Raw genomic sequence first — 24388 nt, forward strand, 5'->3', positions numbered from 1 at the left:
CGGTTGATCAGGCACACGGAATTCGCCTGTCTTCGCCCGATTCCCTCCTCATAGGCTCCTCCGTTTTCTTTCCACCTTGGATGAATTGTCCTGAGCAAAATATTGGCTGAAAAAAAAAAAGAGTATATTTCAAAACATAAAGATGCTACTAACAGGTGAATTTGTGTAGTCGGGATACTATACCACCATCACCATTTTTTACTTGGAGAGACAAGCCATTCAACTGTTCAGGCTAGTGTAGAGAGGGGCCCTTTGTTCTGGAGAACGGCCAGTTTTGTATTGCCCACCGCACACTCTCTGAATTCTAAAGCCCCACAGCCCCGCCGGCCGCGGTGAAATACGGGCCTCGGCATTCCAGGGGGGATAACCGGGCCCATCTCTTTGCAGGACGTAACACCACCCGGCGGGCCGCGGTTGCCAGCGCGTATGGAGGGTTCAGGACGCCGAGAGCGCTCGGCTTCCCGGCCGCCGCACGTGGCCCCCCTGCGCAGGCCCAGGGGGAGGGTCGGCTCGCGCCGCCTCCGGCCGCGCGTCGGGAACTCGAGGCCCCATTGGCCGCGCCAGCGGGCGCCACTCGTGCGCCAACGGTCCCCGGGTCCGCGGCGGCCGGGCGCTGGCAGGAGGGGGCAGGGCGAAGCGAAGGCCGGGGGGGGGATCGAGAACGGGGTGGGAGAGCCAGGCTCGGCGGGGCGAGGCCCAGGGCCCGGGCGGGGCGATGGAGGAGGCGCTGCTCTCCACCCCCATCAACCCCAACAACTTCCCTGCCAAGCTGTGGCGGCTGGTGAACAGCCCCCGGTACCGCTCGATCCGCTGGGACGGCCGCGGCGAGGGGCTGCTCATCGACCAGCCGCTCTTCGAGGCCGAGCTGCTCAGCTCGCCCGGGGCGGGGGCCGGGGGCGGTGGCGTCGGCGGCGTCGGGGGCGCCGGGCCCGAGCCCGAGCTCTTCAAGACCACCAACTTCACCAGCTTCATCCGCCAGCTCAACCTCTACGGCTTCCGCAAGGTGGTGCTGGGCGGGCCGGGCGCGGCGGGGCCCGGGCCGGGGCCGGGGGGCGGCGGGCCGGCGGGCGACGGGCCGCTCCACCACTTCCACAGCCCGCACTTCCGCCGCGACCAGCCGCAGCTGCTCGTGCACCTCAAGAGGCTCACCAGCGCCAACAAAGCCAAGCTGGCGGCCGGCCTGGAGGTGCCCTGCCGGCCGCCCAACCGCTTCCAGAGGCTCCTCATCACGTCGGCCTCCGCCTCGGCCTCGGCCTCCACCTCCCCGCCGCAGCACCAGGAGGCGCCGCCGCCGCCCGCGGGGCCCTGGCCCGAGCCGCAGGGTGAGTCCCGCCCGGCCTTCGCGGTCCTCGCCCCTCGCAGGGCGCGCTGCCGTCGGGGGGCAGCCGCCGCTTCCGAGGGCTCTGGCGCACCCTTTCCTTTGCGGGGCCGCTTCCCGCTGCGCTGGCCAGGAATCGGCGTGGCATCAGCAGCGCCCACGCCCGCGCGGGCGCCCATTCCCGCCGGCACCTCCTCCGGACAGAGCCCCTCCGTAAACACTGAGGCCCTTCAGTGTCCACGAGCGGCCACAGGGACCTCTGCCTTAGGCTTGCTTTCTAGTCCTCCCGGAACCCTCTTGGGCTCCAAACCTCTAACGCCATTTACCTTCTTGAGATCTGGTCTCTCCACAGCCAACACCTCAAATAAGTAGGCCTTTCCTGAAGCCCTGGGTCTGGGAGAAACACAGAAGGGGCTCCTTTGTTTTGATGGGAAGCAGAACAGAGTTCCTGTACAGGGTGAGGACATGGCGAAGGTCAAGGTAGGAAGGAACAGTCACAGCCAGGAGAACTTAGAACATGTATGCCAACCAAGGGAAAGTGAACAAGGTACCCTGACTGGAAGTTTGCTCTGGAAGAGATGTGTCATCTTCCAGCCATTGGCACATCTAAGAAATCTTGGAAGACGTGTTCTGACAATAATCATATTGTCATTACTCCATAGGTTCTGGAGTAATGTGTAGAACAATAGGCGTTGTTTATATATCTTAAAACCAAAATAAATGATATATTTTATATTATTTATTAATATAATATATTTTATTGTTTACCAGATATCGTTCCTATGTAGAATGGATTGCCTAAACACTTCTTTCATTGTAGTTAATTAGACCTGATGCTTATTAAGGTGTTACGGTTAGACAGACGTGAGGCAAAAATGGTTTTCTTTACAACTGTCAAGTTTTAGTTAAAAAGGATTTTAGAAAGCTCACATTCGTAGCCTTTGAATTTTTCACTATTGGCTTCAGTCTTTCAGTTTTGAAAAAATTTTCTGTGTATAAGTCTATATTTACTCAAAGTTCAAAAACTCTGTGATAGAAAATTGTTATAAACTTGATTTCTGATGCTCTTCCACTTCTTCCAAGAAGGTGAGGGTGGCAGTATTCCCTTTTGTTGTTTAAAGAGCCGGTGATGGGAAGCAGCATACCAGGAAAGCAACAGGATATGATAATGAGAATTCATTCTTTACCTTCAGTTAGGAGAGTAATAGAGACATTTTCATTATGTTAACATGGGTTTAACATAAAAATGTCTGGGTTACTTCTCAATTATAGGAAAATTTTAAATATACAAATAAAAGTAACACTATGTTCAATTTAACCTAGGCTCAGAGTTATGAATGAAGCACTGTTCATTTGGAATTTAGAAGATAGGGGATGGGGTTGTGTATCTGGAGTTTAGAAGATAAGGGATTAGGTTAGAGTTCTAGTAACCAGTTGGAAAAATAGCAGTGGCATAGGAATGTTCTAAAGGAATTCTAAAGAAATATTAAACTGCTTACTTCCATATGATGGTCATTGATTTTGGTGGGGAATCGAATGGGGAAAGGCAGTGGAGACAATGCCTTGGCATTCATTTGGTAGAATCTCTGACAGGGATATTTGTTTTTCAGATTGTGTATCTGGTGGGCACAAGGAGAAAAGACTGAAAATGTATTCTTGGGGAAAATAGGATAACCGCTTCAAAGAAAGAAAGAAAGAAACATACATATATACATACAAACCAACTCTTGCTTACTTGTTTCTCTTCTCTGGTTTTCTTTTTCCCTCCCCTATCTGAAACCCCATTATATTCTAAGGATAGAGTTCATTTTAGTTGAAGAAATACAGGCACTGTGTAGGATCTGGTTTTCTTCACTTCTAGTTCAGTTGGCCAGCATTTTAAAGATTATTTGTTGAAATACATAAATTTAATTCATGCTTTTTCAGTATAGATAATACAAAAATCCATATATACCTAAATTATTGTAGTTTTCATGCATTTCTTTTTGTTTTTTTGCACACGGGCTTAGTTGCTCCGCAGCATCTGGGATCGTCCTGGAGCTGGGGTCGAACCTGTGACCTCTGCATTGGCAGGCGGATTCCCAACCACTGCACCACCTAGGAAGCCCCATTTCTTATTTTTTACCATTCTGCCAGTTGGTATGTGCAGAAGATATGTCAGGTGTGGATTGTCTGCGCCATAGGCTTGGTTCACTAGGGAATTGTATTACTGGTTTGGGTGGAACGTAATTCTAAGTTCAAGAATACTGGCCCAACTTTATTTTGCTTTAATTCCATATTCTAAGTCCTTGGCTCTTCTGTTTTTCTGCACCTAATTTTTATTCTGCTTGATTCTTGCCTTGGTTATATGCCTGATTACACTGCTCCTTCCGAGTTTTCTTTTTGTTTTCTGTGTTCTACTGCAGCTTCTGGTTTAAGTACTTTTCTTTCACAGTAGAATCCTCTGCTTTAGGACCTTGTTCTCTTAAGTAGATCCATTGAGCCAGCTGTCCTGTTCACCTTTTGAGAATGTACTTGATAAGAAATGTGAGGATCACATTTCTCCCTTTTTTGTTTGCCCAGTATTGTTATTTTGTTTTTAGTGGCATCTTATTTTACAGTATTTGTTAAAGCTTTCTAAACTAAGTAGCAAGTCTGAGCAGTAGATAATTTGTTTTTGCCTGGGGATAACAAGCTCTCAAGAGGCAAGTTGTGGGAAAGAGGCAAGTTCTTTCCTGGGGATTGATTAGCTCAGATTCACTTTTATAGGTGAAATAGAAAATTTAAGAACAAAAATTCAGCCTGCCTTACATTTCTAGGATTCTGGATTTAATCTTTACCAAATATATCTTAGATGTTCTGAAGACAGGTAGGTAATATTTTTTATAGTTGGTCAGACTAGAACCCTATGAAGTAATCCTTAACAAAAGAATAAATAAGAGCTGAACATGTTTTAGTTCTTTATTTTAAACAAACAAACAAATTAAAAAGAATGCCCTTCTCATCCTAACCGTGTCCTTATGTTAGCAGTATCTAAAAAATATAAATATTTGGCCATCACTGAGAATTTATCATAGTAGAAGTGGGATTATATTTTAATTCAGATCTAAACCAGAATTATATTTTAATTCAGATCTAAGCCAGAATTTGAGAAATCAGGGTAGAGCATTCTTTAATTATCTGCTTAAGTTTTTGACAATCTGAAAATTCATTGACAACCCTAAAGAGGGTAAAGAAGGGTTAATGAGCTATTGCACACTGTAGCAATATGAAGTTTTAGCATCCAAGAGAAAATCAAGTGGTGGGTCATTTGGGACCTCAGAAATACCTGTTTATGAAGAGCAAAAAAAAAAATATTTCTTTAGGTCTTAAAACAAAGGATTCTTAGTGGTAGTTCAAAGTGCATATACATGTGGAATTGCTAGTGAAGTAGCATAAAAACTAGTTTTTGTGTTTTAAAGGAAAAAAAGAAAAGTAGTTTTTAAGAGGTGTGTCATTTAAATACATTTACTCTTCTGAACTAAGATTTCGTTTCCCATTGCATTTACAGCTCTTGATTTCCAGGCCCCAGAATTGTTTTTATATATATATATATATATATTTGTTTATTTTTGGCATTAATGCTTTATTCTTTTTAAATTTTATATGAAGAGTTTATTTGAGCAAAAATCAATTCAAATCAGGCAGTGCCAAACCAGAAGTGGTTAAGAGTACTTCCTAATGCTTTATTCTTTAGAGGAAATTAAACACTATAGAAATACTAGAACAAAAGATGTGTAACATGTAGAATGGTTTTATTATAGTTTAAATATTTGGAAAAGTAAGTGAATGCCATCTTTAGCAGATGAGTAGCATATAAATTAAATAAAACAAAGTGGAAAGACTTTGTGACCCACATAATTTAATATGTGCAGACCTTCCTAAGGATAAATTAGGCCAGCTTTATGTTCAAGAACCACAGTCTTTAAAATAAGTTCAGCTTGCAACTTTTATATTTTCCTTCTCCTCATTATGTAGTATTGGCCTTTGTGTCTCTTCCTCATCTTCTCTTTTTAATTCCTTTCTACTTTGCTAGATAAGAAAAACCAAGTATTGGAATCTCTGGCCTGAATGTGTGGATTTTAAACAAATTCTCCAGGTGATTCAAATGTAAATCAGTGTTTGAGAGACACTGATATCTAGAAAGGGACACATTAGAGATACTTTGAAGAGAGAAAGACCATGGAAAATTATTGGCTGAGTTAAGGAATAAACGAGTCAGAATTTTCAAGCTTGACTTGACTTTTCTGCAAAGATTGTTATTAAAATTTTTAAAAATTAAAAGGGAGCAAAGAACATTAAAGTACTTTTGGTTTGTGTTATAATTCTTCCATACTTATATCTTTTATGTATATGGTTGAGTGCTTATTTTTGTGCCTATTATTAAGACCCATAAACAATTTGAAAGACTGGAGTTTCTAAAATTTCTAGGAAGTAGTTTACGGATTGGAAAAATCTGGGTCAGTCAGTTGAGGTGAAAGGTAAGATGACATTTAACATTTGATTTAATGCTAGAGTTTGGCAACTTTATCTCTTATGACAGTCATATTGAGAACCAAACAAAATTTATTTGATTATTTTTTCAGCATTATGTGTGTGATCTCATATTCTGGATTCTGAATATGTTTTTACAAATAAATTTTTGTTGTGTTAAAAATGGCTGAGAACTCAACATATTCACCAGTGAAGAGTAGTGTGTATTTTGTTCTTTTGGTTTACTACGTCTGGTGGTGTAATGTAAAATTAGTAAATGTGCCCTTCCTCTTTTATGCAGGACCAGTGGCTGTAGGACAATTCCACCGGTCGTTCCGGCGAGATAGTTTGTCTCCTTACTCCTACGTATCAACCTCATCCCACAACCACAGTACTTTCCCTCTGAAAGGTTTAGATCGGACCCCGATTCCTCCTAGAACATGGCAGAACTCTCTTGGAATGCACCCAGGACAAGTGGAAACGTCTCCCACTTTTTCAGATAAAGGGGTTCCATTTCCTGTACTACAGAGGTTTCCAACTGAGGTTACATATACCCTGCAGCCCAGTGCCACATCCGTACACGTTCAGCAAGGTCCTCAAACAATGGTCAGCTCCTCCCAAAAATATAGTAACTACACACCCTCAGCGCAGTACTCCCAAGCCTACTATCCAACAGGTATGAGAAATTCAAGTTCGGTGGCTTCTCTTAAGGTACTTTACAATGAGAATTTATATTTTTTAATGAGTTTCTGTATAGCTAAACAAAAATAGGAATATGCATCTAAGAATGTCAAAGATTTCTCATGAGTACAAATTTTTTAGCAATATGTAAAATTTCATTGTGTCCTTCAAGGTTGTAAAAATTCTGTTGGTGCATAAAGGTGTATATTTTTAATGAAACTTTTGTATCCTCTAAATATGTTCTAGTAATAACATTAAGACTTAGTACACCAAACTTTAACTCCTGCTCTTGGTGTAGTAGTTTTTTGTTTTTTGTGGGTTTTTGTTTTCTTTTAGAGAGAATGCTTATATACATATTACATATTGTTTATTTTTTAATTATATAGGTGAGACTACCTCATAATGAAATCACTTTAGTATCTCAGTACTGAAGTTTAATAAAAGAGTATACTCACCATCTCTTAAGACAAAATTATATTCTTTTAGTAAAAATGTGATGGTGTGGTTTGGCGGTGCAGTCCCTGCAGTGTTAATCCTAGCCAGCGAAGAACTGGGAGTAGCAGGGAGAAGAGCCTGACAATGACAACTGACCTAGGCTCAGCCAAGGGCATGGAAGACTTGCTAGTAAATCTCAGGCCACTCATTGGGAACCCTCATGATAGTGACCATCTATATAGATTCTTGGGGCCAGGGGAGTGTCTTTTTTGGGGGGGGGGTACATTTTTGCAAAATGCTACTGTTATCATTTAATTCAAAACAATTTCATTGTTTTGCAGAAGCACCATAGAGGTGATGTGTGTTTTCATGTAGTGTTTACACAGAGTGATGAAATATGGGGCGATAGAAACAAGTCAAGGGTCAAGGCTTTTAGAACAGACCAGAAAGAGAAGAAAGGGGGCAATCCTTTGCCTTATGAATTAAGACTCTAGGCATATTAATTAAGTACATCTGTAAGCAATTTCTAGAGGGATATTGTTAGACTATTTTTCTCAGGTAGGATGAAATCAAAAGCTAAAATAAGTGGCAGGCATATAAATTAGATAAGAGGTTAAATAGTTTGTTGCCTTTTAAAAGGTGTAAATTTGGGAACTGTTCCCTTTGTGATAGTACTCACTGTTTTCTAGCTGGTAACATCCAATCATATTCTTTTATTATTGGCTCATTGCGTTTTATCTCAATATGGCCAGTAAAAGGGATTGCTTTATTTTCTCAAAGCACTTAAGTTTAATAACATTAAAATAATAAAACCGAGTTTAAATTAGATTGGGTTTTATAGATTTTTGGAGCTGCTGCTGTTTTGGTGGATGGAGTTGAGAAGGAAAAGGGGAAGGAGTTTTATGGAGTAAGATGATATAGCATTTCTAATTATTTACCAATTAGAGATTAAAAAATTTTTTTTTACCTTATTATATAAAAAAAAGTTGAGGCCTAGTTCTTTTTTCCAGATTTTCAGCTACTTCTTTGAAGAACAAAAATATCTGGGTGATCTTTAAAAACAGATGACTAATTTCATGTTATAAGTTATGTATCTTATTTAGCAACAAATAGTGTCAGATTTTTATTATGGGGTTTAATCCAATATTTTAATGAACAAATTAAGCATTTCTCTCTAGATTATAATTTGGCTGCATTCCATATATGCATAGAATACACACACACACAAACACACAGACACACACAGACACACAGAGAGACAGTCTGTGCCTTTCTTACACTTGCTTTATGTTCTGTAGCCCATCAACTGGACAATACCCCTACCTTCCCTCCTTTACCCATAAATGTTTCTCTTGCTTTTCTTAACCTCCCTCCTAATGTTTCTCTTTCTTTTCTCAACCCCCCTCTTCATACTCCTAAAGACTCAAAAACTTCTGGGGAATTGGAATTTAGAAGGACTGCAACAGAGGGATGTAGAAATGTTCTTGGCCTTCTAATCTGAAATTTTGGAGAAATTTTCCTATGAACATATTAGATATGGTGGTTAGTTTCTATGTTACTATTAGTCCTTCAGTTAAGGTACAGGTGGTTATAGTCTGGCTTAGGAGCCAGACTAGCCTATACGATGATGTTTCTGTGGGAAAATGTATTCTAAGATCCAAACAATCCTCTTGGAAACTCCTAGTTCTAAATTTTATGAGAACTAGTTATATATTATTTACTAGAAAACACTATAAATAGTTAACGTTATTCCTTATTATAGAAATACTGTTTGTTAAATTATTATGTTTTAGGATACATGTTATTTTAAAATATTTTGTTAACTTGGATTTAAATTTATAAATAAATTTATTAATTTGATAATTACATTGAAAATTGTCTCCAAGAGTCCAAGGTAAGGACTAAGAAAGAGACACATTAAAAGAGCAAGTAAGTGCTGCTGATGTTTTGATAATGTAGAATGCATATGAAATAGAATCTTGTGTTATCTGAATTTTTGTTTTGTCTTCTTTGATATGGATAATTGAAAGGACTGTGAAGGTTCTGAGGTTATGAGAAAAAGAAATCTCATGATTTCATGATGACTTCTAATATATAGAATAATTCTATGGCATAATGAAGGCAAAATTGCTTTGAACATTCCCTGAAGTACTATATAAATAAAAAGTTATATTGTTAAATACAATAGACCTGCTATGGAAAGAAAGTGCCAAAAGAAATACTGTATAAGTACTTAATTCCTCCAAATTTTAGATGAAGGAAGCAAAAAGTAGTGAGCGATTTAACCAATATTTAGTGAGAACCTATTTTTGAAGGGCTTTACAAATGACTTTCCAAAGTTAAGTAGAATACTGTTGTCAGAGGCAGGATAATAATCACTCCCAAATCCAGCTCTCCAAATCCTAATAAAGTAACTAATTTTGGAATAATGGTCATACTTGAATCCTTTCAAAGGGAACTATATGACTTGAGATTTGGATCAAATTTTGGTAAAAAACATTACTCAACTTCATTTAAAACTTAGTTATATTGAAAATAAACTTGGATCTGGTCTTCAGATGGTATAACCAGTACATTTTGAATTTTGTAATATTTCATAAAGTATTAATTTCTCTAGTAAAGCCAAACATTGACTGAAAACCTGCTATCAGACTGACTCATAAATTGAGTCACCTGAATTATGTCTTGCATTTGTCATTCCTCTCTTGAAGCATCTATTTTCTTTGCCTAGCCCATTTATATTTTTTCCACTCTTACCACTTCTTCAAAGACAAAACATTGTAGATCTAGTACTAATTGACTCTTTTCAGTCTTGCCCTATCTTGAATTCAGTTTTTTTCTCTAATGCTATTTTCACAGTGTGCTACTATAATTTAATTTCCCCTTTTTTATAAAAAACTTCATTTTAGACATTTTTATTTTACTCATTCTCTATATACTTGAACATGCATAAGAATATTAAAATATTTGTATATATAGAGAGAGTCCTGTCTTGAGGAATTGTTTTCCTTTGACTCATGTTGCAATGCTGAATTGACTCAAAATCAGCTTTCATTTTTTTTGCAAGTTAAGTTTTAAGCGCAAAGTATTGATTAGCAATTTGCAGCTGCCCTTTATCTCATATTTTAATTAATATTTGTATAGCAATTACTATGACCAGGTACTATTCTGAGTGCTTTCCAAATATTAATTCATTTAATCCTCACAACAACCTTATAAGATAGGGAATGTAATTATCCTCATTTTATAGATTAGAAACTGAAGCACAGTTAGGCACAGGCAGGGCTGGGGAACAAATCCAGGCAAACTGACTCGAGTGCATTCTTTTGGCCACTGTGCTCTGCTGCCTGTATGTCATACAAAGAGGGACATTCTGTTTTATTTTGTTTTTCTTTTGAGAGACTCTTTTCTGATATATCTCTTCCCCAGAGTTAGTTACTTCCAGATAGGGTAGTTGACAAAGATTGGTGGGGGGACCTCCCCTTCTGTGCTGCTGGCGGCAGTGGGACTGGCCCTGGGCTATTGACTCACCCTGCTCAAGCTCTTAGAGAGAACATACTCCAGCTGCAAGAGTCGGGGGTCCAGTTTGGAGCCTCTGAGAAGTGGGGCTGTGTCTAATTCGTTTCTGCATCCCCCCGTACCTAGCATAGTGCTTGGCCATCATGGGCACTTAGTAAATAATCTGTTGAATGAATGAAGTAAATCTAGCCTCAGCTTTGCAGTTAATCATCGGATGGACATTGTGACATCCTGTAGAGTATTTCATGTCACTCAGCCTCCGTTTCCCTTTTCTATAAAGTGGCAATAATAATTTGGGTCAGGGTTTAAATGAATTAATGTATGTGAATAGACTATAAAACTTAAAACACTATTTACATGTAAAGGATAATGTATTTTAAAAGCTATATTTCAAACGAGCCTAGATATTAATATTTTAAAGGTTAACTAAAGTGATTTGTAAGAACATAGCCTTCCCCTGAAGGTACATATGTTTATTGAAAAACATACATTTTATCGTTATTTTAAAACTTTTCTGAATTGACTCTTGGGCAAAGAAGGTTGCTTATTAGTGTTTTAAAGTACATTAAATTTTAAAGATTTGGTCTTTAGGCTTCTGATCCTACATGATGTACATAAACAAGTATGGAATCTGAAGTTACAGGAGCTTTCTGATGCTCAGGTAGCTTGTATTGTCAGTTTCTCTGAAAAGGCCTGATTTTGTTCTTATGGAATGGCATAGATACACCAGGAGGTTTTCTTTAGCTGCCAGAAGAAACTAAGCAAAAGCACAATTATATTTTCCTTTCTTTTTATTGAGGTAAAATACATATAACAGAATTTACCATTTTAACCACTTTTAAGTGTACAGCTCTGTGGCATTAAATATGTTCACATTGTTGTACTAGCATCACCACCTCCCATTTCCAGAACTTTTTCTTCTTCTCCCAGCTGAAACTCTGTACCCATTAAACACTAACTTCGCATTCCCCTCTCCCCACCTTCTAGCAACCACCATCCTACTTTCTGTCTTGAAGAATTTGATAACGCTGGGGACTTCATATAAGAGCTATCATATATTTGTCCTTTTGTGATTGGCTTATTTCACTTATTTCAAGAGTCATTGATATTGTGGTATGAGTCAAAATTTCCTTTTTAATGCTGAATAATTTGCTGTAACTTTCCATGTGTATGGACCACATTTTGTTTACCCATGCACGTGTCAGCAGACATTGGGTTGCTTCCACCTTTTGGCTCTTGTGAACAATGCTGCTGTGAACGTGGCTGTACGATAATCTGTTCTGCTTTCACTTCTTTTGGGTATAGGCTAGAATGCCATTTCTTTACCTCACTGTAAATGAGGAGATATTGGGGTTCTAGTTGCTGTAGTAACTTATCTTGAAATTAAATTAGGATGTTTTTCCTTTTGAGTATTTATATTGGGCATTTCCTCACTGTTGACACTATTCCAGAGTAAATTCGAGTCCAAAACATTTTAATTATAGATTTGAATTACCTCCATAGGATAAAGTATATGAATCTGTTTCCCTAACCTATAGTGGACGTGAAAATTTTTACCCCTAGATAAATTTTTAGTAATCCTGGTGTTACTAGAATTGTTTTTTTTAAAATGTCATCAACTCTTATATTTATATATGAAATAGAAATTGTTCATTATTTCCAGTTTTTTATTCTATATGCAATTTAATGCCTTAAGTGAACACTGCCTTCAGGAAAATACTAGAAAATCTTTATGCGGATGAACGTGTCTTAGGACATAGTGATAAACTCAGTTTTATAGTGTTAGTGCTTTCACAATGCTTTCATAATACACACTAGATTGATTTGTCATGTATTAAGCACACAGTTTCACTTTTATATCTAGGTTTTCATATTCAACAGACTTATTAATACTTTGCTTTGTTCCATTTTGTTGAGTATATGAAGTAGGACTGCGCTGGTAAGGAAATAGCCACTAAGGAATCTATTTAGATTATCTATTCAAGTCCTCCCTTTCTTCATGCAGGTGCCTTTCTACTTTCCATTTGTAACTGGACACTTTAAAGGACATTCACTATTTTGCTGTTTCCTTAGATACCAAATCAGCTATCAACTATATATTAATATTTTCTCTGTTGTATATTCTATTTTATTTCTCCAAGAAATTTATTTTAAAGTACACTTTAACTACTATTCAGAATGTGTAAACAATGGAGTCAGATCATAGCAATATCAGAAAAATAAAGCTAATACCTTTCATTGATTTATTTGTAACAGAACACTTTTATGGTGCCCTCATTGGCAAAAACCTGCAGCCCCTGACTGAGTCCATTCCTGCCACTAGGGGGCTAAGTTTTCCTTAGCTGTTAAAACTAAAGATTGCAGCTTTTTTCAGTTTTGGCAAATCCTGCAGACTCTGCCTTGCTGTTTTGCTTTTTGAATTTAACTTATTGCTCAGGATATTTGTGATTTTAAATATTCTGGGAAAACAGATTCAAATCTAAAACATTTTAATCGTGTATTTGAATAATCTCCAAGAATATTGGCAATGACAATAGCTTAAATTTTATGTGGCCATCCTCGTAATATCTGGCTTTCTTAATCACTGGAATTGTTAAAATTATGTACTTCAGAAAACGTCAACCCTTATGTTTGTATTTGAACTAGAATTCTATCCGTTATTTTAATTTTTTACTTCCATGTGCAAAATGTAATGCCTTCAAATGCACGTAATATAATAAAATATTTTTCTCATATACCTTTAAGAACGTCTGACATTTAAAAAATCAGTAGTCAGTAATGGAGAAATAGGGAAGCATTTTAATGAATTTTTACAATCCTTAGGCTAATTTACTTGAGATTACAGAATAAGATTATTTAGTAATTTTATTAGCATACTCAAAATATGAAAAATGTGGACCAAAAAAGAGAAAGTTGCCACCTTATAATAAAAACACCTTAAAAATATTCAGCAAGTGGAGTTCTAGTAAAATTAAAATATTACATTTAGGAAGAATGAAGATTAGGAAAGTATTATGATATATTAAAGAGCATGTAGTTTTGAGTTTAACTTGCTTTTGTCACTCTCAGCTTTGTGAGTTTAGGCACATTTTTTAACATCCTTGAGCTTTAGTTTCCTTACTTTTGTAGAGTAATGTGAATACCTCATTCAGTTGTTGTTTGGATTAAATGAGGCAATATATGCAAAGGACCTAGGACTGTGCCTGGAATATGGTAGGTGCTCAATGAATATCATCCTCTGTTTAATCCAAGGGTGTGATGTTATAACTGATTCTCGGTTGTTCTGGAGGGTCTCTCTCTGGAAGAGAGGAGACTCAACCTGTTATTAAGGCTGCATCTGTAAGTGTGACTATACTAGTAGAAAGAGTTCAATCTTTTCATGGTATCCCAATATAAAGAGGAAGTTTGGAAAATGTATTTTCTTAGCTAAAATGATAGCACTGTTAGCTATTTGTTTATTGATTGCTTACTGTATGCCAGTACTGTTCTTAGTGCTTTGTGCATATTAACTCTTTCACTCCTCACAGCAAACCTGTTAGGTAGGTACTATTATTATCCCTATTCTAATCCCTTTGGGCCGCAGAAACTGAGGCCCAAAGGGATTAACCTTGCTCAAGTTTATACAGCTATTAAAATTTTGGAGCTGGGCTCCAAAACCAGGCAGTCTGGCTCTAGAATCTGAATTCCTAACCACTTGTCTAAATGGTTAAAACATTTTTTTCATAGATTTCACTGGATGCATTGTATAACAGTAGGGGTGTTTGGAAAGTACTAATATTTATTTTATCCTTAAAAACACACCTTCCTCCAAATGTTTGTTACTATTAAAATGATTGAAATAATTATTTTAGAATTCTGAATATGTTCTGATATTTTCAACAGAAGGAAATTACTACTTTCAGTAAGGATAAATGGTTAAAAAGGCAACAACATGTTTAGGTGCTAAAAAAATCATTTATAAAAGTAGACATGACCCTTTTAAATGACTTTTAAGATTACTATTTGTTTTCAACAAATAAAGGCACCTAATTGGACTAAATATATTCTATTGCACCCATAAAGGAAAACCTTTGGAATTTTTCATTCCAAGTTGAGAGGGAGGAGTTCCTTGAATGCTGTAGGGGTGTATTTGGGTTGACGCTTTTCTGTGTTTGGATTTGTTCCAGCTGTGCTGCAGTGCTGCTCTCCTTCTACCCACATGGACCCGCTCAGTAGTTGTGTGACCCCCACTGCCTCTTCCTATGCACACTGCAACTACTTCCAGGTAAGATGCTGGGAACAATGGACATACCCTGCATCAGGTACAATATGACTGACCTTGCAAAATTTCAAGGTGTAATTTTATCTTAATGAATAGCCATAGGTAAGCTGTGGATCATGGCCTTAGTTTTTCCCAATTCTGAAAAAAAAGAAAAGAGTTGATGTAAATGATGTCTGAAGATTCTTCTACGCCTACACTGTCTTCTGGGCCTACTGCTAGGCACTAGCCACATGCAGCTATTTAAATTAATTAAAATCAAGTAAAATTTAAAAATCATTCCTCAGTCACACTAGCCACATTTCAGATTGCTTAATTGTTTTGCATGGCTAGTGGCTACCAAATTTTATAGCACAGATAGAGAATGTTGTTCCAGCTAACTGTCAGCAAGGGTAAAATTGAATACCATGGTAAAATGAATACCAGATAAACCCTAAAAGTATATAAATCACCAAATGACAGAGCCTTCCAAAATGGTACAATTACTTGTTTTTAAAGGAGAAGGGAAAATGATGTCAAAAATGAGAATGCCCCCATGTTGTAAATACCACACTTCAATTATTTTCTCATTATTTATTAGAAGACAATTACTTTGATTTAAATGTTGTAGACTACTACTTCTAGGATAAGATTAAATCCCATGTTTGTATTTTTATGCTGTAATTGCTTAAAGATTGAAATTGTGTTTTCCTTTGATATTATGTAGTCATGATAACTTATGTACTTTAGAGAATATCTTACTGTTGGCATTCCAGTACTCAAAAGAACATTCCTTTTTTCTTTTCCTTTTTTTTTTTTTTTTTTAAATAAAATCTACAGTGGAAGTCAAATTATAATCAGATTGTTGTTTGAGGAGTACAGAATCAGATCATGGGGACTTAGCTGGACATTTTTAATGGCAGCTATCATCAAGCATGTTAGTCTAGCTGATTCATCTTCACTGGAAGGACACATCTATACCACAGATTAGATGCCCTTGTCTGTAGATCCAGACATTCTTTCCCCTGGATCTTACTGGAGATGCTCTGTTAATGTTACATCTTGATTATATTTATGTTTTAAGTAAATCATTTAAAACATCTTTCAAGACCTTTTCTTACTACAAAGACAATACATGTTCACTGTAGGAAAATAGAGATAACTAGACATAAAAGTTTTAGATGGATAATAGGGAAGTCTTTCAGATACCATTCTGGAAATAAATGCAGTTAGTTTTGTTGGACTGCAGATATGATGAGAGTGTGCATGAATGGTCAGTATATTGCAGTGGTTAAGAGCAAGAACTCTGGAGTCAGGCAAACCTAGGTTTGAAACCTGACTCTGTCAGTTACTTCTCAGTGACTTTGAATGAATTACAAAGTTTCTCTGAACTTCAGTTCCATCATTTGGAAATGGATAGTCTGGCATTTCATAGACCTCTTGTGAGGATTAAATGAAATTATGTATATAAAGCACTTTGTATGTGCTTGGCACATAGTGAGAACTCAATGAAGGATGCTGTCAGCTACAGTAAGGTAGCTTGATGCTTAAACCATTTAGCTTTACATTATTTGGCATTACTGGCCTTCAAATCATTGATGCAATCTTGGTAGTGTGTTTGGCAATATTGACTCACTACATGTTTTATTTAGTAGTAACTCTTCCATATCTTATGTTTATAACCTGAGATAGTCAACATTTATTGAATGCCTACTCTGTGCAAAGTACTGTGTGTAAGAGAATACATCTTGAAGATATCAGTCTAAAAGTGACAGCTATTTTAATCTATTGTTTTATTATTAAAATAATCTCAGGAACCAGAGGACATTCGATATTCCATCCATTTTTTTCCCTGATCATTTGGATCAGAATATCAGTACCTCCCCCTGAATCTATAGAAGCACTGGTGGACTTGTGAGCATCCTGTGTTTGACATTTCCTTACTACATTCCTAAAACAGTATATTATAGACACAAGCAATGTTTTTGTCTGCCAACTTTTATGAAAGAATTTGATATATAGACATTTTATCAACAAGTAGGTATTTGGGTACTATAGCGTTTTTGATTTTGTGTACTTTACCCCTGAAAATTATTGGTCCATTCCAGTATTAAACTTAGCATAGTGGTTGACATATAATAGTTCCTGTGTAAATGATAATAATCGAGTTGAAGCTACCACTGCTGAAAAGTTGATTGGCATTCAAGTTTTCTTACTGAACTTTAACTTGTTTATATTTAGCATTCATCAGCCTAATGTTGTTGCTTTCCTCCTTAATCTCATATTTGATTTTCTATCCAAACAGTCCTATTTTCTCTTTTCCCAGAATCCTCCAATGCAGTCTTCCTATCCAGTTGAATTTCTGCCTTCTAATTGGCCTTGCAGTGCTACTGATGAAAATAAAAAGACAGAAGTAAACCTAGAGGCTGTTTTTCAAATAGTAGATGAATTGCATTCCTCCCCTAAATTGGAGATGGTAAAGGTGGAGCCTGTTGAGAATCAGTGTTCAACATCTCAGTCTAACAGAGGCCAACATATCCTAGCTAATTCAAACAACAGCAATCCATCATCCACAAGTCAGGCTAGCCAGTTGGAGCCACTTACTCCTGTAGGCTCAGATATTACGTCTTTTGTGGTCGGAACAGAACAAGCAATTACCTGCTCTCTACCACAGTCACCTGAGTACATCTATACCATCCACACAGCTCAGCCTGTTGAAAATACTACAATGCAGGAGTCTGCAGCCAACCAGCAAGCTCATGTCAAACTGAAGGAGCAGCTAAGTCATAATCTGTCTCCATCTTCAGTAGTATTTGTGCAGGAAGGGCTGTCGTTCAGCACACACCAGGTAAGAGGCAAAGAAACAATCCTAATAAAGCTCAAAGGTACCTAGTGCTTCTTGCTAAAGACTTCTAGTGGAGACTTTGTCCAGGTTTTATTTGGGTTTAATACCACTTCGTTATGCTTTCCAGAAGCATCATGTCCCAGTGGTTCTACACAAAAGATTCAGAAAGAAGTAACCTTAACCCTCAGGCATCCTCTCACTATGTTATGGTGTGAAGTCAACCTCTAGAGGGGCAGTCTGAATGAGCATTGTGGTATAAGACTTATTTTCATGTTAAAAGCATCCCTTGAGTTTTCCTTCCTAATTTAATTTGGGTGGAACTAGGTGTGCCTGGCTAGTTAAATTCCACTACTCAGAGGGATGGTTTATCTCATAGATAATATCAGGACTTTCCCAGCCATTTGTAGCATGGAGGTGAGGAGGTAGTTGGAGGTGTTTTCATACTTTCTTACAGCATTATTGAATTCTTATATGACTTGACAGCATACTGTGTTTGAATTTCCTTATTAATATTCTCATTTCTAAAGCAGAATTCTGACTCTAGTTTGAGAAATATATTCTGAAGGTAGAGACTAATTCCTTTATTGCTGCTAGCTTATGACCAGAAAATGAATAAACTTTGATTTAAAAAAATAAAAGTACATCCAAATTAAGATCACTTTTGTGATTAACTTATTTTTTTTCCTACTTAATTTTTTTCCTTGATCTTAGTCTGATATATATGTATTTCATTTTGGATTTTTTCTGCTTTAATGGAACTGAAGATGACTTCATTGTTAGAGACTCCCAGGATAACTTTTTGGCAGTTTGTGTGTGTGTGTATGTGTGTGTGTGTGTGTAGTTTTTTTTTTCTTTTTTCCGCACTGTATGGCTTGCAGGATTTTAGTTCTTTGATTAGGGATCAAACGTGGGCCCTTGGCAGTGAGAACTCAGAGTCCTAAGCACTGGACTGCCAGGGAATTCCTGCCAGTTTTAAAAGATGCATTCTTTTCTTTTTGAGCCCAACTGTTGAAACCCAGTATACTATGTATTAAAATAATATTATAAATTCAGTAGACCAAAGATAGGCCCATTATGTTTCAAATATGCCTGTGAAATTTGTCTTTATTCCTTCATAGTCACATCCAAAATATGAGGTTTCATACCTTAAAATTCCATTCACACAGTTACTTTTTCTTTAAAAATAATTTGGATATCATAGCTTTTGAAAGCTATATTTTGAACTTTTTGCTCTACTTCATTATATAGTTTTAAAATAAATTCATAAACAGAGTATTTCAGAAGTTGGTCAGCTTGACAAAGGGATTTGATATTCCAAAGAAAACATAGGAACCCTAAGAGAGAAATTAATATATCATAAGCAGGGTAGATCCAGATTTTATAGGGGATGAAGCTTATACAATTTTGAGGGCTTCATTAAGCCAAAGAATACAAAATTAATAGAATAAAGTGTTTACAACCCCTCTGACATCATCCAACAGGATCATGTCTGTGGCCATTCCAGTATCACCAAGAGGGGAAATCTGATGGAAGGGATGTTAGAGTGGGAAAAGAGTCGTATTAACCAATTGTAAATTTGTGTGTGTATGTTAATTTTACCAAAAAAAAAAAAAGAAAAAGAAAATTCATGGTAAATCTTCCTCTGATCATAAGTAAATATTTTAGCTTCATAGACATTTCAGTGTTTTGTGTGTGGGGAAATATACATCTTACTACCGAATATTCAGATTAGCTTAACAAAACTGGGTAGTATCATTTTTAAGGATGAAAAGCCTTACAGTCTTATTTGTTGGATCATGTTTCTATAGTAGAACTCCTCTGATAAAATATCTTAACTTTTAGTAGATATTTGAGGGAAATTTGGAATAATGAGTGGGTTTAATATTTTAGGTGGATGCCAGTATAAAATGCCAGACCAATCCACCTGAGAATATCTTGCCTTCAGAACAAATGGGATTCCTTATTTCAGAAATGGGGCCTGCTAGCAAGCCTAGTAAAGACACAGGTTTATCCACTCCACCCAGATACAGAGAGCGAAGAAGCAACTCACAGCAAGGAAAGTCCCCTGGTAAGGATTATTGTGCTCAAAATGCCAGCAGTAGAATCATAGTGTAGAATTAATATATGAGTGACAATTTTTCTGGTCTTCACTTGTTATTCATAATTGTAATATACTTATCACATTGCTGTTTAATATAACTGTAATTTTAACTATATTTTTTCTTAATTATCCTTGTAAGTATGTAAAAGTTATTTCAAATATTGCATGTAAGAGTATGAGCTTTTGAAGAGAGAACATGGTAAGTAAAAGCAAAGGAATTTGGATTATTTAACTTGGAGAATGTAAGGATGAAGGATGATTTAATAACTGCTTCAGATGCCAAAGACTTTGTAATTACAGAAGTCCTTGTTTTCTTATTAGCGGAGTATAGTACAAGAGGAAATGTGCTTAAATTGTGGCAGGAAAAAATTAGATGGACAAAAGACATTATCCTTAGCATATTATAAATATACTCTAAGGTATGACTCTGTATCAGTGGGATTTTTCTTGTGATTTGTAGGAGCCCAGAATTAATGATTGTTTTAGTATAGTTGGTGCTACTCTTTCTAGGGAAATTGGACAGAATCTTTTTTTTAAGAAAATAGTGACATCTAATAAAACATGTTTCTTACATGATCCAAAGTCAAAGTCTTCAGTGGACAACTTGAATTCAAGTTATATGCATGTCAGAGGCATGCAATTCAGTGAATTAATGAATCAGGTCAAACAATCATTTTAACCTATAAAAACTGGAAAAATCTTGGGAACTTCTGTGAGAATTTCTCCGAAAAGTAAATTAATAGTAATATGATCGAGATGTTTAGATTCATAGGGTCCTTTCTGCAAAATGCCTTTTAGTCTAAAAGCTATCTTGATCACTCACCTTATTTGTTAAACTTAGCCTGCACAGTCGCTTTTACTTGAGTATGTAATCCAATTTACAGTTAAAGACTAAGATTTCTCACCACTGAAGATGTTCAAAACAATGGCATAGACTTTGAAAGCAATTTAGAAAAGGACAGTAATGAATATTTACAGCATATTCATTTTTATGCCATACAGCAAACTTGATTAAAGTGGTATTGTCATCATCTTGAAGATCAGGAAACTTAAACTTGGAGAGGATAAGTAACTTGTTCAAGATCACATTAATTTAGCGAATATTCTACTCACAGTCCTTCTGTTGACTGTGTCCTTTGAGGCACAAAAGTTTTTAAGTTTTATGTAGTCCCATTTGTCTACTTTCCCTTTTGTTGCCTGTGCTTTTGGTGTCGTATACAAGAAATCATTGCCAAGTCCAGTGTCGTGAAGTTTTTCCACTATGTTTTCTTCCAGGAGTTTTATATTTTTAGGTCTTATATTTAGGTCTTTAATCTATTTTGAGTTAATATTTGTAGATGGTATAAGATAAGGGTCCAACTTTATTCTTTTGCATGTGGACATCCAGTTTTCCCAGCACCATTTGTTGAAGAGACCTTTCCCCATTGAGTGGTCTTGGCATCCTTGTTGAAGGTCATCTGACCATAATATGTGAGGGTTTATTTCTGGTCTCTTTATTACAGTCCACCGGTCTATTTTTCTGTCTTTACGCCAGTACCATATGATCTCTGTTTAACCATTCAATTGTGCTGTTGTAGCACAAAAGCAGCCATAGATAATACATAAACGAATGGTTGTGGCTATGCTCCAGTAAACCTTTATTTACAAAAAGACAGGTGCTGGGCCCAGTTTGACTCAGAGGTCATAATTTGCCAACCCCTGAGTTAGACTAACAGCTTATTTCTGAAAAGCAACAAAGGAGTAGAATCAGATTTTCAGTATACTAAAAGAAATGTGCAATCCTGGAAATCTCTACCAGGCAAAAAGATCCTTCAATAATGAAGGCAAAAATGAAGACATTTTCAGGTAAACACAAAATCAACAGCATGTGCCAGAGCAGATAAACAGTAAAGGAAATTCTACAGGGTGTTCTTCAGGCCGAAGGAAACAAGGAGACATACTGTAGTTTCTAGGGTAATCACTAAAATTGGTATAGAAATAATCCAAAAAAAGGCAGTAAAAGAGGAAGAAAGGAATGAAAAATAAGGAAGACAAAGTGAAAACAAATAATAAAATGGATGACCCAGATTCAACCAATACCTCTATTATATGTAAATGGTCTTAAAATCTCAAAGGCAGAGATTGCTTGAGTAGATAAAAGGACAAACTCCTACTATAGGCTGGCCACAGGAGACATGTAGGTTGAAAGTAGTGGATAGAAAAAGATACTACGTGCAAACAGGAAGAATGAGAAGGCTGGTATGGTAATTTTTAAATACCAGAAAAAGTAGACTTTAAGACAGTGTTATAAAGAGGGCCACTTCATAATAATGGACAGTTCATCAGGGAGGTATATCAGTTATACATGTGTTTTGTGTAATGATAGAGCTTCAAAATACATGAAGCAAAAATTGACAAAAATTGAAGAGGGAAATACAGTTCCTCAATGCCCTAGGAAATTTTAACATTTCTATCTAAGCAATTGATAGAATAACTAGACAAACTATCAGTAAAGACATAGAAGATTTGAACAACATAAACACCTTGATCTAATTGGCATTTATAGAACGCTGAGCATCCAACAACTACAGAATGTACATTGTTCTCAAGTGCATATGGTGCACTTACCAGGATAAGTCATTCATTGGGCCATAAAACAAGTCTCAATACATTTAAAAGAACTGAAGTCATACAAAGTGTACTCTCTGAATACAACAGAATTAAATTGGAAATCAGTAACAGAGTAATTAGGAAAACCTCAAATATCTGGAAATAAAGTAACATACTTCTAAATAATTTGTGAAACAAAGAAAAAAAATCACAAGGAAAATTAGGAAATATTTTGAACTGAGTGACAATAAAAATACAACATCACAGTTTGTGGGATGTACCTAAAGCAGTGTTAGATCTAAAATCAACGACCTGAGGTTTTACCATACGAAACTAGAAAAAGAAGAGGAAAGTAAACCAAAAGTAAATATTAAAAATGAAAGTAGAAATCAGTGATATAGAAAGCAGACAATTGAGAAGGTTAACAAATATAAAACTGGCTCTTCGAAAAGATCAACAAAATTGACACACTCCTAGCTAGACTGATCAGGGAAAAGAGAACACAAATCATAACTATCAAGAATGAAAAAGAGATTAACACCTCAGAATCTATGAATAGTAAAAGGATAATAAGAGAATGCTGTGAACAGTCTTATGTTAATGAGCACAACCATGTAAATGGAATAGACACATTTCTTAAAAAATACAGCTTGCCAAAATTCACACAAGAAGAACCAATGAATAGAAGTTCTTTATCAAACATTTTCCTCAAAAGAAGAAAGAAAATTACAGACTAATAATCCTCATAAATATAGATGCAAAATAATTAACAAAATATTAGTAAATTAAAGCCAACAATATGTAAAAAGGATGGTAGACAAACCAAGTAGATTTGTCTCAGGAATGCAAGGCTTGATTGAATTTCAAATGTTAAACAATGTTATTCACCATATTAACAGAGTAAACAAGAAAAACTCTGATGAGTTCAATAGATTCAAGGAAAACACTTGACAGGCTTCAGCACTCATTCGTAATAAAGACTCTCAACAAAGTAGGAATAGTAGAAAATTTCTGAAACTGATAAAGAGCATCTATAAAATATGTATAGCGAGGATCATGATTAATAGTGAAAGACTAAACTGTTTACCCCAGAGATTGGGAAGAAGGCAAGGATGACCACTTTACTACTTGTATTCAGTATTGTATTAGTGGAGCTAGCCATTGCAATAGGCAAGAAAAAGAAGTAAAAGGCATAAAGATTGAGAAGGAAGAAGTAAAACTGTATTTGCAGAGGATATGATTTTTTTATGTAAAAAACACCTAGGGAATCTGCAAAGCAACTACTAAAACAAATAAATGAATTTAGCAAGGTTGTGTAGTGTTTAGCAGGCCATAAGGTTAATATAGAGAAGTCAATTGTAAATTAGCACACAATTGGAAAATGAAATTTAAAAAAAATCAAACATTTATGGTAGGACCAAAATCATAAAATACCTACGAATAAATTGAACAAACAATGTCTAAGACCGCTACACTGAAAACTACAAATTTTGATGAAAGAAATTAAAGAAGACATAAATAAATGGAAAGATATACCATGTTCATGGATGAGAATACCCAATATTGTTAAAGTGACTGTTCTCCCCAAGTTGCTCTATAAATTCAATGCAATCCTAATCAAAATTCTAGTAGACTTTTTTTTTCTTTAATGACAAGCTGATTCTAAAATTTAAAAGAAAATGCAAAGGACAGAGGTCAACCAAAGCAATTTTTTTTTCATAAATATCTCATTTATTTCAGCCAAGGTCTCAAAAACAATAAAACCAAATTGTACCAGAAAGTGTCAGCAAAAATTATCACTCTCTTAGGAAGTCGGTAAGATTCCAAAGTGTCTGGGTGTGAGCACAGCTTTGTGTACAGGAGCACATCATGCTGCCAGGGGATCCTCTGGAGGTGGATGTCTAGGTGTGGGATGAGGGAAGAATCCAACTCTAGGATCTTGAGCTGCATTAAGACATGCTCACCATTTGGGCTGGAAAATTCAGATGTCAATTCTAGAGATGAAGCCATTCAAAAATGGTCTGAGTTGAAGCTTAGCCATAGGTTTGAAATTCTAGGAAGATCTGGTAGTTGCATTCTCAGCCCTGGTCTCTGAATTATAAAGAGTGTTATCTGATTAGGCAACAGGACTGTGAAAAGAAGGACTGTAGCAGAAAAGCCAGTGGTGGGTCA

General features: G+C 36.7%; 1 protein-coding gene across 1 annotated transcript in view; it reads left to right on the forward strand.

Annotated features, from left to right (window-relative positions):
- The first annotated feature begins 715 nt into the window (after positions 1-715).
- Positions 716-24388, forward strand: part of HSF5 (heat shock transcription factor 5) — a 46536-nt gene continuing 22863 nt past the window's right edge. Inside the window, exons 1-5 of the mRNA XM_057716116.1 lie at positions 716-1322; positions 6111-6485; positions 14611-14708; positions 17008-17529; positions 19417-19594. Of these exons, the coding sequence (XP_057572099.1) occupies positions 716-1322; positions 6111-6485; positions 14611-14708; positions 17008-17529; positions 19417-19594 (1780 nt within the window). The remainder of the gene's footprint in view (positions 1323-6110; positions 6486-14610; positions 14709-17007; positions 17530-19416; positions 19595-24388) is intronic.

This window comes from Hippopotamus amphibius, chromosome 17, assembly GCF_030028045.1.
Source record: "Hippopotamus amphibius kiboko isolate mHipAmp2 chromosome 17, mHipAmp2.hap2, whole genome shotgun sequence".
Classification (NCBI taxonomy): domain Eukaryota; kingdom Metazoa; phylum Chordata; class Mammalia; order Artiodactyla; family Hippopotamidae; genus Hippopotamus; species Hippopotamus amphibius.